Below are 14,890 nucleotides of genomic sequence, written 5' to 3'. Positions count from 1 at the left end.
TTTCCACACTACGTTATTCAAGGCGCTGTAGTTGTAATATAACACTACCAATACTTTCTACAATAAATCTTCATTCCTTCTTTGGGATGGGCCTCTTCAGCTAAATCTACCAATGTGCATATGCTTCAGAAAAGTTGTACAAACATGTACAGAATTATAATCAAATGCAAAGGAAAGTTTTACAAGAAAATTGTGATATCATGTTGCACGATATTCTCATAATTCTCTGGTTAACACTTGTTCCGTTTGCTATGTATCAGAAAAAATACCATCACAATAAGCATACAAGCACAAAACAAAATGCAAACCTAAGTTTTAATTTCTGCTACAAAACTCACTAAACTTGCAATGGTGTCTTTCCTGTTACCGTAATGCATATTACCTGATGCGGTGATTGCATTTCCTGAGGAGCCCTTGCGAAAAGGAAATGCAGAACAAGGCTGTACGGAATGACATCTCCCAGTGCTGAGCACTTCACAATGTCCTCGTACGTCTGGAACAATAATGGTCGAAATGAGCGCAGGACACGATACGGTTTGCCAAGTTCACCTGCCCTTTGGCATAAGGGAGTAACAGCAAGCTCCATCTGAAATATGAAAATTAATTAAATATGTATATATGAACAATACATTCAACATTGCACAAAAATCTGGATTCAGACTCTTTTGCATAATAAAATACCCCGCACTTTTCCAGGCATTTTCAAATCATTCCAGATCATTCTGTAATTATAGCACAATTAAGCCTTTTTTCCACGATAAACACAAACTCAATATGCTGACCAAGGCAGATTTTATTTTATTTTAAAAAATATAAACTAAAAGTTACATTTCAACCTTCTAGCAGGGTCTTCTTCAGACTCTGTACCAAGTACTGAAGAAGACCTTGCTAGAAGGTTGAAATGTAAAGTTTTGTTCATATTTTTTAAAATAAAATAAATTCTGCCTTGGTCAGCATATTGAGTTTGTGTTCATTCCATAATGTTTTAACTTAACTCATTCCATAATGTTTTAACTTAACTCAACTCTGTTTACACTACATTTTTGCATGGGATAATGAAATGAATGGTTTCAGTTGCAAGAAACACCATACTTTTACATATGTTTTGTTATTTATGAACACATGTGGTACCTAATTGGGAATAAATAATTAAATATTCAAAAAATCCTTATTACCTGCAAGTTCTTCACATTCAATATTTACTTACATTTATTTATTTTGTCTTCATTTTCATGACAAAGTTAAGGCTGTAAATCTTTTCTTCCACTTTTGTACACAAGATTTAGAAGACTGCATTTAATTGAATTGTTGTTTTAAGTACACTTTATACACACTCGCTAATCGGGACTGGACCTTCAGTTTAAAGTGGGATCGGAACCACTGTGCAATTTACCTCCAATCTGATTACAAGAAAAAGACGTTACCACTATGCCATCTGGAAGACCAAGGCCTCATTTAAATCATTACATAAAGGAAAACATTAAAAAAAAAGAAACAATAGAAAATAATAACAAACTGAAAAGTTGCATACAAAATTAAGAATCTAGCCTACATTTCAAGGCTTTTGAACATTTTTGTGGATTTCCCTGACATTCTCAACCATAGGAGGATTACCCAGATTTTCGCCTGATCATTTTAGCCATAAATGGATTTCCCTGACTTTTCCTAGGTTTTCAAGGATTTCCAGATACAGATCAGTGTGAACTGTGAATATATTTCATTCTCAACACTTGGCACAAGGCTCACAATCATTGACTTTAGAAATTATAATAGGTGTCTTTGATTAAAGAATCCATTCCTTGTCACAAAATTAAGGACAATTCTACTTTTCTTCCTCAATTCACAGGTTACATATGCTACCATCAGTTCAATTGCACTCATTCTTTCTTCTCTTGCTTTGGTTATTTTACATTACTTTACATTGATTTCCAACCCAGTGAGGATAATAGATGAGACATCAAACACAGTGTCACAAACATCTGTTACACAGGATTCAAACTCAGGACACCTGACTTCACGACACATTGCATTAATCACTCTGTACTAGGCTTCCCAATCATTGTCATTTTGATTATATAATAGATTATACAGAATAGAAGGAGCTGTGGTGTTATGCTTGGTGTCAGACTGCTACGTAGGAGACCTGGGTTCGATTCTTGGGGTGGGAGTTCTACGATCTCAGAATCTTTCCTGTCTTGGACACTCGCATACACCCAAGCTCAGGGTGGGATTCGAACCTGGGACCCCCGGGCACCATAGCATGCTGTGTGCTAACCATTCTGCCACAGAGGCTGGCAGAAACAGGTCTGGGATTCACCGACCTCAAACAAACAGGTTCCTGAGGAATAAAGGTGACCAGAGTTGATCACATTAACTTTAAAAATGGGCAAGATCGAGAATGTATGGGGTCCTACCTCAACATCAGCCTCGTGCTTTCATGGCATGGTGCAATGTGCACAGGGAACTTTACCAATACAGAATACACCTAGAGAATGTACAATAACAACAATACCTAGGGCTGAGCCAATATCGATACTGATATATCTGTTCATATCTGTAGATGTCTAGGAAGCATAATTGAGAGAAGTGGAAGAATAGATGAGGAGATAAACAGAAGAGGACAAATGGGTGGTGAACTATATCAAAGAGTTCAAAGATTAATATGGAACAGGAATGTAACCTATGAAATGCAAGAAGATAATATATAACACATACTATGATTATTTTCCTGTAGTTTACGGTTATTACAAGCATAAGAAAACAGTTTTTCTTTGTGACGTTTCAGGAGAACACACGCTCCTTTCATCAGACATTTATTTTCAAAATTGTTTTTAAATCACCAAGAAGTTTGGAATGTACATTTAATGAATTCAAAATGAGAAACTCTCTACCAGATGCGGAAACCACAGGAATATACAATATAAGTTGTTCATGTTCAAAGGATTATGTGGGACAAACAGCAAGGAAATTGGCAATAAGATGGCACGAACACGATTTGGACATTATAAATCTAAACCCAAGAACAGGTTTGTCAACTCATATCATCGAAGAGAAGCATTTGATTAAAAAGAGAAGGGTTTTTAAAAAGATTAACGGGGAACACAGAGTTGAATGTCTGGGAAGCTTCGTTCATTGCAGAAGAACACTGGAATAAATTAAATAATGAAAATGGTAACATAGATCCAGTATGGAGTTTTCTTTTTCACAAATGGAGTAAGCCACCATCTTTAAAATTTAATGTAACAGAAAACATCAAGAGGCTTTGTGAAAACAATGATGAATTTGAATTACCTGATGATATGTGGTATTCATAATTTAAAAAATCTGAAATAAAAATAAAACAGACTGCTTCTTTTCACAGTTAAGTTGCTATATTACAACATTGACAACATCCATAATATAAAACGGATTCTTTTTGTTTAAAAAATTACTAACCATTGTTATAACTGTATCTTTAGTCAAAATGAAAAACTGCTTTCTTATGCTTATAATAACCGTAAACTACAGGAAAATAATTCTACAATGCAAGCAATGCGTACATACAAGAAAAACACATATGCCAATATTTACGTATGGAGCAGAGACTTGGACAATGACAAAGAGAGACCAAAGAAAGGTGCAGGCAGTTTAGATGAAATTTTTAAGGAAAAACTGAGGAAGACTAGAAGGGATAGAATAAGGAATGAGGAGATCCAACAGACAGTGGGTGTGGTGAAGCTTCAGGACAGAATAGATCAGGCCCAGATGAGATGGTTCAGACACATGAAGAGGATGGATGCAGAAAGACTACCAGTAAGAGCTTACAATGCACAAGGAGTGGGAATAAGGCCAAGGGGGAGACCAAGATGTCGGTGGAAAGATCAGATAGCAGAGAGTGTTAGGAGAAGAGGACAAGATTGGAACACCATGGAAAGAGAGGAGTGGTGGAAGACCAGAAAAAAATGGAGAGGGTTCACTTCAACACCTACCCAGCCAGAGGCAGGATGATGATGATCTGTAGTACCAGTGTCATCAGCCAGAATTTTAACATCAATACTGTCTCATAACTTTTCTGGGGTTGAAATAACTCATAGAATCTGCAAAATGCCACACACAGTATTGCAGCCTAAATATCCTTGAAATTATGCATAATTATTAATTTTGGTCTAGTATTGTGTAAAGACAAAGTGGATTCTGTGACTAAATGGGAGCTGTTTTATTATTTTGATTATCTCGTAAGTGAACTTAACAATATACCAGTTCTGCTTTAAAATATTAATATGTGAAAAAGTTTATTGACGTCCATAAGTCTATTGGAGCTGGCCCCACAGTTTGAAGTGGGATCAGAACTGGTATGCAATGTGCCTCCACCAGTGATCGAACCCAGAACCCCTTGATTGGGAGAATAATATAATTGCAACCGAATACTCGTAGAGTAAAACTCATAAATGCTCTGAAGTATGTACTTTAAATTGTTTTGTTCAAGTATTGGTATATGGGGGAATCAGAAACAACTTCAACATTGCATTACTCATGAAATTCTAGCCTTATTTGATATATCACATGACCCCTTCCCATTTAAAAATTTTGAGTTCAATTCAATATGGTGGCCACAAATATGGCAGACGTCTGCTTGGAACACATCAATATGGTTCCCCCAAAGGCCTAACCTGTTTATATCATTGCTAGTTTGTACTCTGTCTAACTCCTTTACATTTTACAGGGGGTGTTAAGGAACTTTTGAATCACCCTGTATATCAACATCAACATCTCAACCCTAATAATACAATACCGAAAGGGTGTAACATACCAAGTAGCTAAAAAAATGTACCACACATGCACACGCACAGAGAGAGTAATTAAATTACTTCAATTTATTCAGCACCAACTGTTGGATGTAATACAGTGTGTACATAAAACTCCTGACCCACTTTGAAAAATTTATTGTAGACAAAATGTTAGCACTATCGAGTAACAAAGTAGATTATTTTAAAGAGTAAAGTTGATTTTTTTTTTTGTATTGTAGGTGTTTCTAGTAGTTTCATTTTCTTCTGCTAGAGAGTGCCACATTCATCATGGCACTTTCTCAACCTGAGAAGGCCTTTTGTGTGGTACAATTTGAGAAATCAAAAAGTGCTACAGATGTCCAACGGAAATATAGTACCAAGTATGGGAAAGAACCTCCTACCAGAAAGGCGATCCTCAATTGGTTGATTGGTTTGATTTGGTGTTTTAAGTCCACTTTATGCGCAGTAAGGCTAATCGGGACTGGACCTACAGTTTAAAGTGGAATCCGAACCACTTGTGCCTCCACCGGGTATCGAACCCGGGACCCCTTGATTACAAGGCAATGACGCTACCACTGCGCCATGGGGGAGGCCTTGATCCTCAATTGGTATCGAAAATTTGTTAACACTGGGTGCTTGTGTGCGAAGAAAGAAGGTGGTAGGCCAGGCGTGAGTGAAGGTGACATTAAACGAGTGAAAGAAGCATTTACGAGAAGTTCAACAAAATCTTCACGCAGAGAGTCATCTGAGCTGGGTATGCCAACAATGACTGTATGGAAGATTTTACATCGAAAGTTGAGCATGAAACCGTATAGAGTTCAGTTAATGCAAAAGTTATATCCCCAAGATAAAGACAGGCAATTTCATTTTTGCTGTGCATTGCAACAAAAAGATGGTGATTTTGTGAATATGCTAATTTTTAGTAACGAGGCTACATTTCATCCAAGTGGGAAGGTGAATACACACAATTGTAGAATTTGGGGACTGGAAAACCCATATGCCGTTGTGGAACACGAGCAAGATTCTCCAAAATTGTATGGGCCTTTCTTTTTTCCAGAACCAACTGTAACTGGTTTTTCTTGTATGTACGCATTGCTTGCATTGTAGAATTATTTTCCTACAGGAAAATAACTGTAACTGGGCAGTCGTTTCTTGAAATGTTACAGAATTGGTTAATACCGCTGTTGAACAACGATTTGGAAAACTATGTGCTACAGTTAGACGGAGCTCCTCCGCATTTTCACCGTGCTGTTTGGGTATTTCTTAACGCAGAGCTTCCCAACCGCTGGACTGGTTGTGCAGGAAACGATGACCAGTGTGTGATGAAGTGGCCCCCTAGGTCCGCCGATATCACCCACTGCAATTTTTTTATGGGGATATGTGAAGAACCTTGTTTATGTCCCTCCTCTTCCACGTGGTGTTGTGGAACTTAGGGGGAGAATTGAGCAAGCAACAGCCACAGTTACAAAGGACATATTGAGCCATATTTGGCAGGAGTTTGATTACCGTGTAGACATTTGTCGGGTTACCCATGGTTCCCACATAGAACATTTGTAACCAAATTGGCCTTATATGTGCAGCTGAAAAAGCAGCCTGTTTCCCTCCCAAACCTCAGGATTCTGACAGCATTCGAACAACAACAGCTGGTATCTTGCAACAAGTGACCACCAATAGCAAAAGAAAAAAAAACAACCCAGTGGATCAGAAAATTAAGTCTGTTCTATCCGATTTTAGCAAGTGGCTTAACGCTAATGATTGCTGGTGTCTAAAATCAGACAAAACAAACCAATTTGTAATAATGCAAAAGGGCAAGTACACAAAAAAAGTGATGGAAAAACTAAACAGTGACTCCTACAGTACCATTGCAAAGGACCCCACAGACAGATACAGCAAAATAGTGAAATGTGCAGTGAAAAGCAGTACTATGCTTAGACAGGAAGACCACAAATATCTCCTCAACCCCCACCCCTCACCTGCCATTGCTTATGGCATCCCCAAAACACATAAACCAGGAATTTCCATGTGCATCATAATAGCTGGCTTCAACCACCCTACCATACATCTTACCAACTGGCTCAAAAACAAAATATCTCAATTCAACCACAAGCTCTCATATGTATTTCGCAACAGTGCCGATGCCAAAAACCTGATAACATCCATAGTACAAGCAGATAGTGCTAAAATCGCAAGCATCGACATAGTGGACATGTATAATTCAATACCCATAAACCTAGCCCTAACATGAGAGGTGGCTGACAATAAACAAAGACACCGTACTGAAAGTAGCCGAAACTGCCAATTTGCTAGAAGTGTGCTCAAGACACACTTATTTTCAATTTGAAAATAAATTCTATGAGCAATCTGAAGGCCTTGCCATGGGAAACCCACTATCGGCTCCCATAGCAAACATAGTAATGAATTTGGCTGAAAAAAAAAAACATAGTCCAAAATCCGGAACTCAAATTCATCAAATATGGACGATACTCTGATGACACCATAGTCATATACAAAGAACCCGAAGAGATTAACCTGTTGTTGGAAAAACTAGATAGCATCCACCCCAGACTAAAATTCACCATAGAACATGAAAAGCAGGGCAAAATCAATTTCTTGGACCTCACCATCAGCTGCGGGGGCAACAAATTCACAACCACAGCCTTACTAAAGCCCTGCGCCCCTACAACATCCAAATAGCTGACCAACTAAACAAACATAAACAGTACTTTGTCTCCCCCCTCAACAATCCAGGCATCTATGATGCTGAATACGAGTGCAAGGCTCATTACATTGGCAGATCCATCAGTGAGAGAATTCAGCAGCACCTATCAAATCCAAAAATTGCACAACCCACCACCGAACTTGCCAAGCATATCAAATTCTACAACCATAAAATTGAGAAAGTACATGTCAAATACAAAGCACACACTCTCATAGACACAAAAATCAAAGAAACACATGCCATCATGCATAACAACCATGAACTGAACATAGATAGTGGTCAGGCACACCATGCCTGGCTTCCGTTACTGCAGCAATTAACAACGGTGAACAGCAGACATACAGGCGACAGCAGCACACCTAGCAGCGATTTAGGAAAAACAACAGAAACGCACCAAGCAACGACACAACGAATTCCAACGAGGATGGTGACAGTGGCTACCGAAATTAATAGAAAATAATGTAAAACAGGTTCGCGGAAAACGTGAGTACCTTAATTATCTATTACTGCGTCTCTCATTCCCATAGTATGAATAAATAACATGTATTATGTAACAGAGAAGGTACACTAACTCACCTCTGCAAAATCTGCAGCCAGTCTCATCTTCCCTCCTTCACCAAGAGGACGGACAAGGCAAGCATGGCGGACAAACAAATCCAGACAGCGGCATGCAACTGGATGAACACTGTAAGAATTTAATATTCCATTGGTCCCTGGCAACAGTTCGTGCAATTTAAACAAGTACAGATAATATTATTGCAATATAATGTCATTTAATAATTTACCAGTCACACGGTGAATGTTACCATAAACAATTGCATGACGTGTTCTTGACAGTTCAGTAGGAAGGGCTTTTCTGCATTATATGTGCATTTGGATAAATTTCACTTTAATTTTCAATTAACAAATATAATTGAAATTGCTAATAAAAGTTATTACAAAAAAATATATATTCATAATTAATGTCAAAGTTTGTTTTAAGCCCACTTTATTATCAGAAACACTAATCAGGAATGGATGTATAGTTTAAAGTGGGATTCGAAGAACTGTGCAATGTGCCTTTGCCAGGTATTGAACCCAGGATACCTTGATTACAAAGCGTACACCATACACCATAAGAGAGGCACTCAAAATTAAGGTAGGTACATATTGAAATAAAAAACACATATGTTTGTCTTTAAGATGAAATTTTGTTAAACTAGTTTGATTTCACTCAAATAAATATGTTTTGACAGTATTCTTCAAATTAGGCTTTCTACTTTTTGCTTGATATATCTTTTTATAAAGAGCTTTTCATATACAGGGTGTTCCATCCAAACCTCCCACATTTCAATTCATGATTGCTAAAATATTATGAAACATAATGGAATATGAGTGGTACTAGATGAAAGAGAAACTCAAATAATTTTATTGCATGAGGTACTAAACACGAATACACCAATACACCTCTATGTGTGCACCGTTTGTAGCACGAATAATATCCAATCCGAGAACCTCCAGATTGTTTATTAACACTTCCAGTTGCCAAAAACTACGCACACCATGCCTTAATGGTTTTCCCATCAGGTGCTTCACCTCATATTCTCTCCGGTAATTTCTTTGCACTGTAATGATTGATTTGGTCTCTAGATACCAGAATACAGATTGTGCATACTGCTGCGGAGTCGCCTTTGTGCTTTATGCGATAGTGAGAGAACGGTGAACTTCGAGGTCAAGCAATACATTTCCTTGAGTTTCTCTTTCGTTTAGTACCACTCGCATTCCATAATGTTTCATATAACCTTTTAGCAATGATGAATTGAAATGTGGGAGGTTTGAAGAGAACACACTGTATATTTTTCATAGTCTTCATACCGATTGGCTCCACGTAGTCAACAGAAAAGAAATCGGCAAGAAACATCATTTCATTCATATTCCTCAAAAGTGTCCATTGTCAGTAATAGAAAAATGTTTCACAGGAAAAGCAAATTCTTCAACAACACTATATTTATATTATTGATCATGCAAGGTGTTTCTGACAGCTTACTGAAATTCTCTGATGGTCTATGCAAGTTCTTGGGCCTCCCCTATAGCACAGTAGTAACATTGTCAACTTGTAAGCAAGGGGTCCCAGGTTCAATGCCCTGTGGAGGCACATTGCACAGTAGTTCAAATTCCACTCTCGAATAACATGTCTGTGCATAAAATGGACTTAAAACAACAATTCAGCATTCAGCTATGCAAGTTATTGATACTCATTACGGAAATCGGTAATTTAACATTCCACACTGTTCAAGAATATTACAGGGAAATATCTGGGGTGATATGGACACACTACACAGCTGTTAATAGAGTAAGTATATTTTGTATGCTGCTTACCATTTAGCCATAACCTCTTGACACTGGAACTGGGAAAGATAATTAGATGCCGCCCTGGATATAAATGCTTGGAGCTCCTTCATATACAGTGAGCATGGTGCGGCTGTAGAATTGCTTCCTTCTGGCAGTCCTCTGGTAAGAGAAAAAGGTTTGTAGGTCATTCCATTTCACATCAAGAGGCTAGGTCTGAGAGAGCCAATCCATACTTAACATAAGTAATTAAGCCATCATTAGTGAGTGTAAGTAGAGATGTGCATATTTCTTTTTGATGAAGACACAAAATGTGACACACCACGTTATAATGCTAATATTTCATGCTTTTGAAAGGTACACTTTCCTGCCATGTTTTGTTATGAAATGATGAGGAATGAACTGCAAAATAAAGTATTAATCACAAAATTTAGTTTTTTTTAATGACGCAATGCTTTCTGAAGTCTGAATTATCCTGTGAGTTATGCAAAATAACAGAAAATTTATGCAGTAATAATTTGAGAAACTAAAATGAACTCCTTTGCACATGAATAAACTTAATTCTCTGAAAACAACATAAATGTGCTGTTGGAAATGAAATGTTTATTTTGTGTAATAAGTGCAGTTCTTAACAATTTTAAAATCCACATGTCATTTTATATACTGCTTTTGACCCGATTTTCCACCACCATAACACTGAAATTTTATTTTATTTACAGGTTTTGAACTCGAAATTGACTGTTTTTGTACCGAAATTTTGCTTTCTTATTTACCAAAATACTTTACCTCTACCAATACTCTCATCGATTCTTACGGACTTCAAAATTGTAACAATTAAAACTTGTTCAAAATATTGATGTCAGCGAGTGAGATTTACACTACAATTAACCCTTTCAGCATGGAGAACGTATACGTGCATTTTCCTCTAAGGTGCACAAATCGTGGATAACGCAGATATATTCTTTATCTTCAAGTGCTTACGGAAACGTGTACATATTTCTGTCTTTCGTATAATATTTTTGCTGCAAAAGTATGATATTTCATTTCATAACTTGCCTGCTTGAGGGCAGCACAAGTGCTGTTTCTTTGATATTTATTTACCAGTCCTTGTAGCACTTGCACTTTGCATTTTCTCATTTGGCACAATGGCTCACGAAGTTGTTCCAAGTAGTTCCTGGCACATACTCTCCTAGGATGATATTCAACATTGTGTGGAGGAGGGTGTGAATGATTGTGGGTATGAACAGAAGAAGACAATGTAAAAATAAAAAAGATAAAAGTTCCCCATGCTTATAGCAAGGTGCCGTGAAGGCACATTTCTGGGATGTGGGGGTAGGGGCCCACACATTCTTGATCTTAGGTATTTTTGAGATGATGTGATCAGGATTGGCAACACGCACAATGAAATGCACGAGTTATTTTCAACAAGAGTTGGCAACACGCACAATATTGTTTTTTTAAAAACACACACACACACACAAAAGAAAGAAAAAAATACCTCTCACTACACTTCCACGACGATCAAAACACGAAAAAATATCTCACTCCACTCGCAAACACGCAAAAACTATGCACACGACATTACTGCAACACCTCTGTGAACTCAAATGAAGCATCCTTTTCAAAATAAAAGGGACAGTCAGGTGAAAAAATTACACGAGTTATTTTTAGCCCCGATCCTACCTCTTACCCCCCCCCCTCATTTTCCTTCCGAAAAAGGAGTGGTTGTCTTCTGAAGCAAGCATTGTGCAAAGTCCATTTCACCCACTGAAAAGTTACCGCCACAAACACTTTTGACAACAATGTCCCCTACCCCTCCAACCATGACCTGCTTCAGCATGTTGAGAAGAAAAAAACAATAGACAAACGATTTCCTCATACGTCGCTTTCCTGCAAGGCATGAGATTGTAAACAACCATATTTTCTGCAAATTAATTTCCTCCATTCCCTTTTACCGGCGTCAGTTAACTTCACAGCATTTTATTTCCAAACGAGTTTCTAAAACTCACTTTTACTGTTCATACACCAGCCTGAATTTTTTTAAAAATGTAAACAAGGATTTACAATGGCACCAACTCACTTCTGTGAGCTTTGTCATTCGATGCCTCTTTTACTGCGTCGACAAATAGGAGGTGTAAATTTAGCAGCTCCTGCTGACGTCATTAGGGAGTTGAAGAGCACCAGCGTTGCTGTCGATGCATATCAACTCTTGATTTCAATTTCCACGCACTTAGAGTCATGAGCATAGAAAATGAACAGGGTTGAAAGGCGACGAAAAAAGATTCTGTTCCATCGGTCAATGTATGACCAACAGGGACTGTGGCCAAAAGTGCCATCGGTCAGCACATGACTGATCGGGACTTAAAAGGTTAAAGGATGTAGGAAGGTGAAAGACTTTGTAGGAGTTTCCGGGTCTATATAATGGCAATATACAAAATAGAATAAGTATGTTGAGGATCTATAACATTGGCTTCTGTCCATTGTCTCATTCTAAATTAGAATTTTTTTGGTTGAAAATGAATAAGAAGTAACAAAAAGTTCTATAATTGAGTAGCACAACACTGGAACCTGATAGCTATTACAGTCAAATTGGAACAAAAACTGAAAACGTACCACAAAAACACCTAAAGATTTGTAGTCATACAAAAAAGCAATAAATATTTTAACATACTGTGAAAAATCTTCTTTGTGCATGGTAAGAATGATAGCTTCAATGGCATCTGAAATTGACATAACCAGTGGTTTTATAATGGATACCATCAAAACTTCAATGTGGTTTAATGAATCCAGTATTATAGACACGGCATCCTGCGGAAGTGCACTTATATTATTTACAACACGTTTAACGTGCTTCTCGAAGTAAAACAGCAGGTTAACAATTGCTGCATTTAAGGCCTGTCCGCTCGTAGGGGAGTCTGTAAGAGAGAAACATATTTTGTAGAATATATATGTAATTAGGCAGTGTATTATTAAAAATTTCCTCAATTCGTCTTTTATGCATGTACTGTCTGTATTAAGAGTGCTACATCGAGGCCTTTTTGCTCGATCGTCTAATAGTTTGCATGGATGACGCTAGATGGCTTATGGAATGGACAGTTTTTCACTCGAGCGAAGTGAACATAGTCATAATCTCCATGTTAAAATGCAATTTAGTCTATCTTACCAATACATGAAAATGAATAGACAATTATGGGCTGAAACTATCAGGACGAATTTTTACACATATATTTGTACGATTATTGTCACCTTGATATGATATTTGATATTCTATATATTCAAGCGTATCATACTCGAGCGTGGGAGATTCAATCGAGTATTTTCAAGCGAAAGTGGTCCAATGCAGTACTCCAGTCTGTATTATGGAGGCATGGTGGATTGATCTGTACTCTATCGAATGATATTGACATATTTGTATACCTGTTTAGTTGGAAAATTACTGATAATTTCACCAATCCAATACGTTCGAGGCTATTTATAGAAATATCACATCAGTATAGGCTTGTAGCCTACACCAGTGTTTTCAACCTTTCTAAGATCAAAAAACAAACAAGAAATTTGATTTCTGTTTTGTGTAGATTTGGATATTCATGTTTAATTCTTATCCAGAATTTAGAATTACTAACAGAATTAAAAGGACATAGCTACTTTCCAGTTCTTTGTCTGGTGAATTCAATAATTGAAGGGTTTCTTCATGGGAAAAGAGCTGCTTCCTTGTCCTAAACAACTACAGTTCAAAATAACATCCAAAATTCTTGACTTTTTTTTTTAATATATACCTTTACTTATTCACCCGTACGTAGGTAAAGTTGGAAATTAACAATTAAGAAAACTAAATATTTAAATAAGACGAAAATGAAGCTAGATTTAACAAGAGAATTAGCCTTGCTTCATCTATTAATGCATCCTGGCAGACTGGCAAGGCTCTGGCAACCCGACTCACCAAAAGTATAATCTTATGTGGGTCCTTACATACAGTGGAACCTCGATTTTACGTTTTTCAGGGGACCAAGCTGAAAAAACTTAAAATGCGGGAAAATGTGAAATCGAGGAAAATTAAATAGCATTTTGCTCTATTGGGACCGTGAATATTGAATGTATAATGCGGGAAAATGTAAAAACCAAGGAACGTAAAATCAGGTTTTTTGTATTGTGATTGTCCCTTCATCCATCTTATCTTACCACCATTCATACTCATCTTTGCGATTAGCCAAAGGAGCAGAAAAGTGAAGTAAAATAAACTAAATCAATCATTGCGATAGCAAAACTTCTTGACCACAAGTATAATTTTTTTGCTTTTCATTGACTTCTTGACCTGCTTGTTGGTTTCTTTACTTTTCCTTGACTTTCATGACTAGTAGACACCTGACATATTTTATTCATGACTAGTAGACACCTGACATATTTTATTCATGACTAGTAGACACCTGACATATTTTATCTCCGGAAAACCTCATGTTCAGGATAAATGAGCATCTTCAAATGAGCTACAACAAAAACAGAGTGAATACTGTGAACAAAAATCATCTGTTGACATAACATATCATTGTTTCCCTCTGCAGTCATATGAAGCCAGAGTCTGACTTTCTTTTTGAATGACACTATCTTTTGATTCTGAAAATTCGCTATTATTAGAGGCATGCATGCTTCGTTTTTGACGAAAACACGAAGAGTGAAATAACACATTGTAATGTTAATTTTTCATGTTTCTGAAAGGTGTGAGGTGTATTTTTCTACTGTGTTTTGTCATGAAATAATGCAAAATGAACTGCAAAATGTGTTACCAACGCAACACTTTCTGAAGTTTGAATCATCCTGCAAGTTATGATATCCACGGAAAATTAATTCGTCTGTAAATATTTGAGAAGAAAAAATGGACCCCTTTATGCAGGAATAAACTTAATCCTCTGGTAACTACATAAATGTTCTATTAAAATGAATTTGTTTATTTTGTGTAATAAGTATAAATGAAATTTAGGATTATAGTCACAATTTTACAACCAAAATGTCATTTTACATACTGTTTTTGATCACATTTTTCACCACTATAACACCAAAACTTAATTTATTTACCTCTTTT

At 37.0% G+C, this 14,890-nt stretch overlaps 1 protein-coding gene across 1 annotated transcript in view; it reads right to left on the bottom strand.

The window, feature by feature from the left end:
* The window catches only part of fws (Conserved oligomeric Golgi complex subunit 5 four way stop), a 70,384-nt gene that overhangs the window by 3,869 nt on the left and 51,625 nt on the right, over positions 1-14,890 (bottom strand). Inside the window, exons 11-14 of the mRNA XM_083112451.1 lie at positions 12,485-12,728; positions 9,844-9,975; positions 8,062-8,170; positions 383-586 (exon numbers count right to left, since the gene is read on the bottom strand). Coding sequence (XP_082968577.1) covers positions 383-586; positions 8,062-8,170; positions 9,844-9,975; positions 12,485-12,728 — 689 coding nt within the window. The remainder of the gene's footprint in view (positions 1-382; positions 587-8,061; positions 8,171-9,843; positions 9,976-12,484; positions 12,729-14,890) is intronic.

Source organism: Lepisma saccharinum, chromosome 26 (assembly GCF_977018435.1).
Source record: "Lepisma saccharinum chromosome 26, izLepSacc3.1, whole genome shotgun sequence".
In the NCBI taxonomy this organism is placed as follows: Eukaryota; Metazoa; Arthropoda; class Insecta; order Zygentoma; family Lepismatidae; genus Lepisma; species Lepisma saccharinum.
This window is presented reverse-complemented; position numbering and strand designations above follow the sequence as displayed.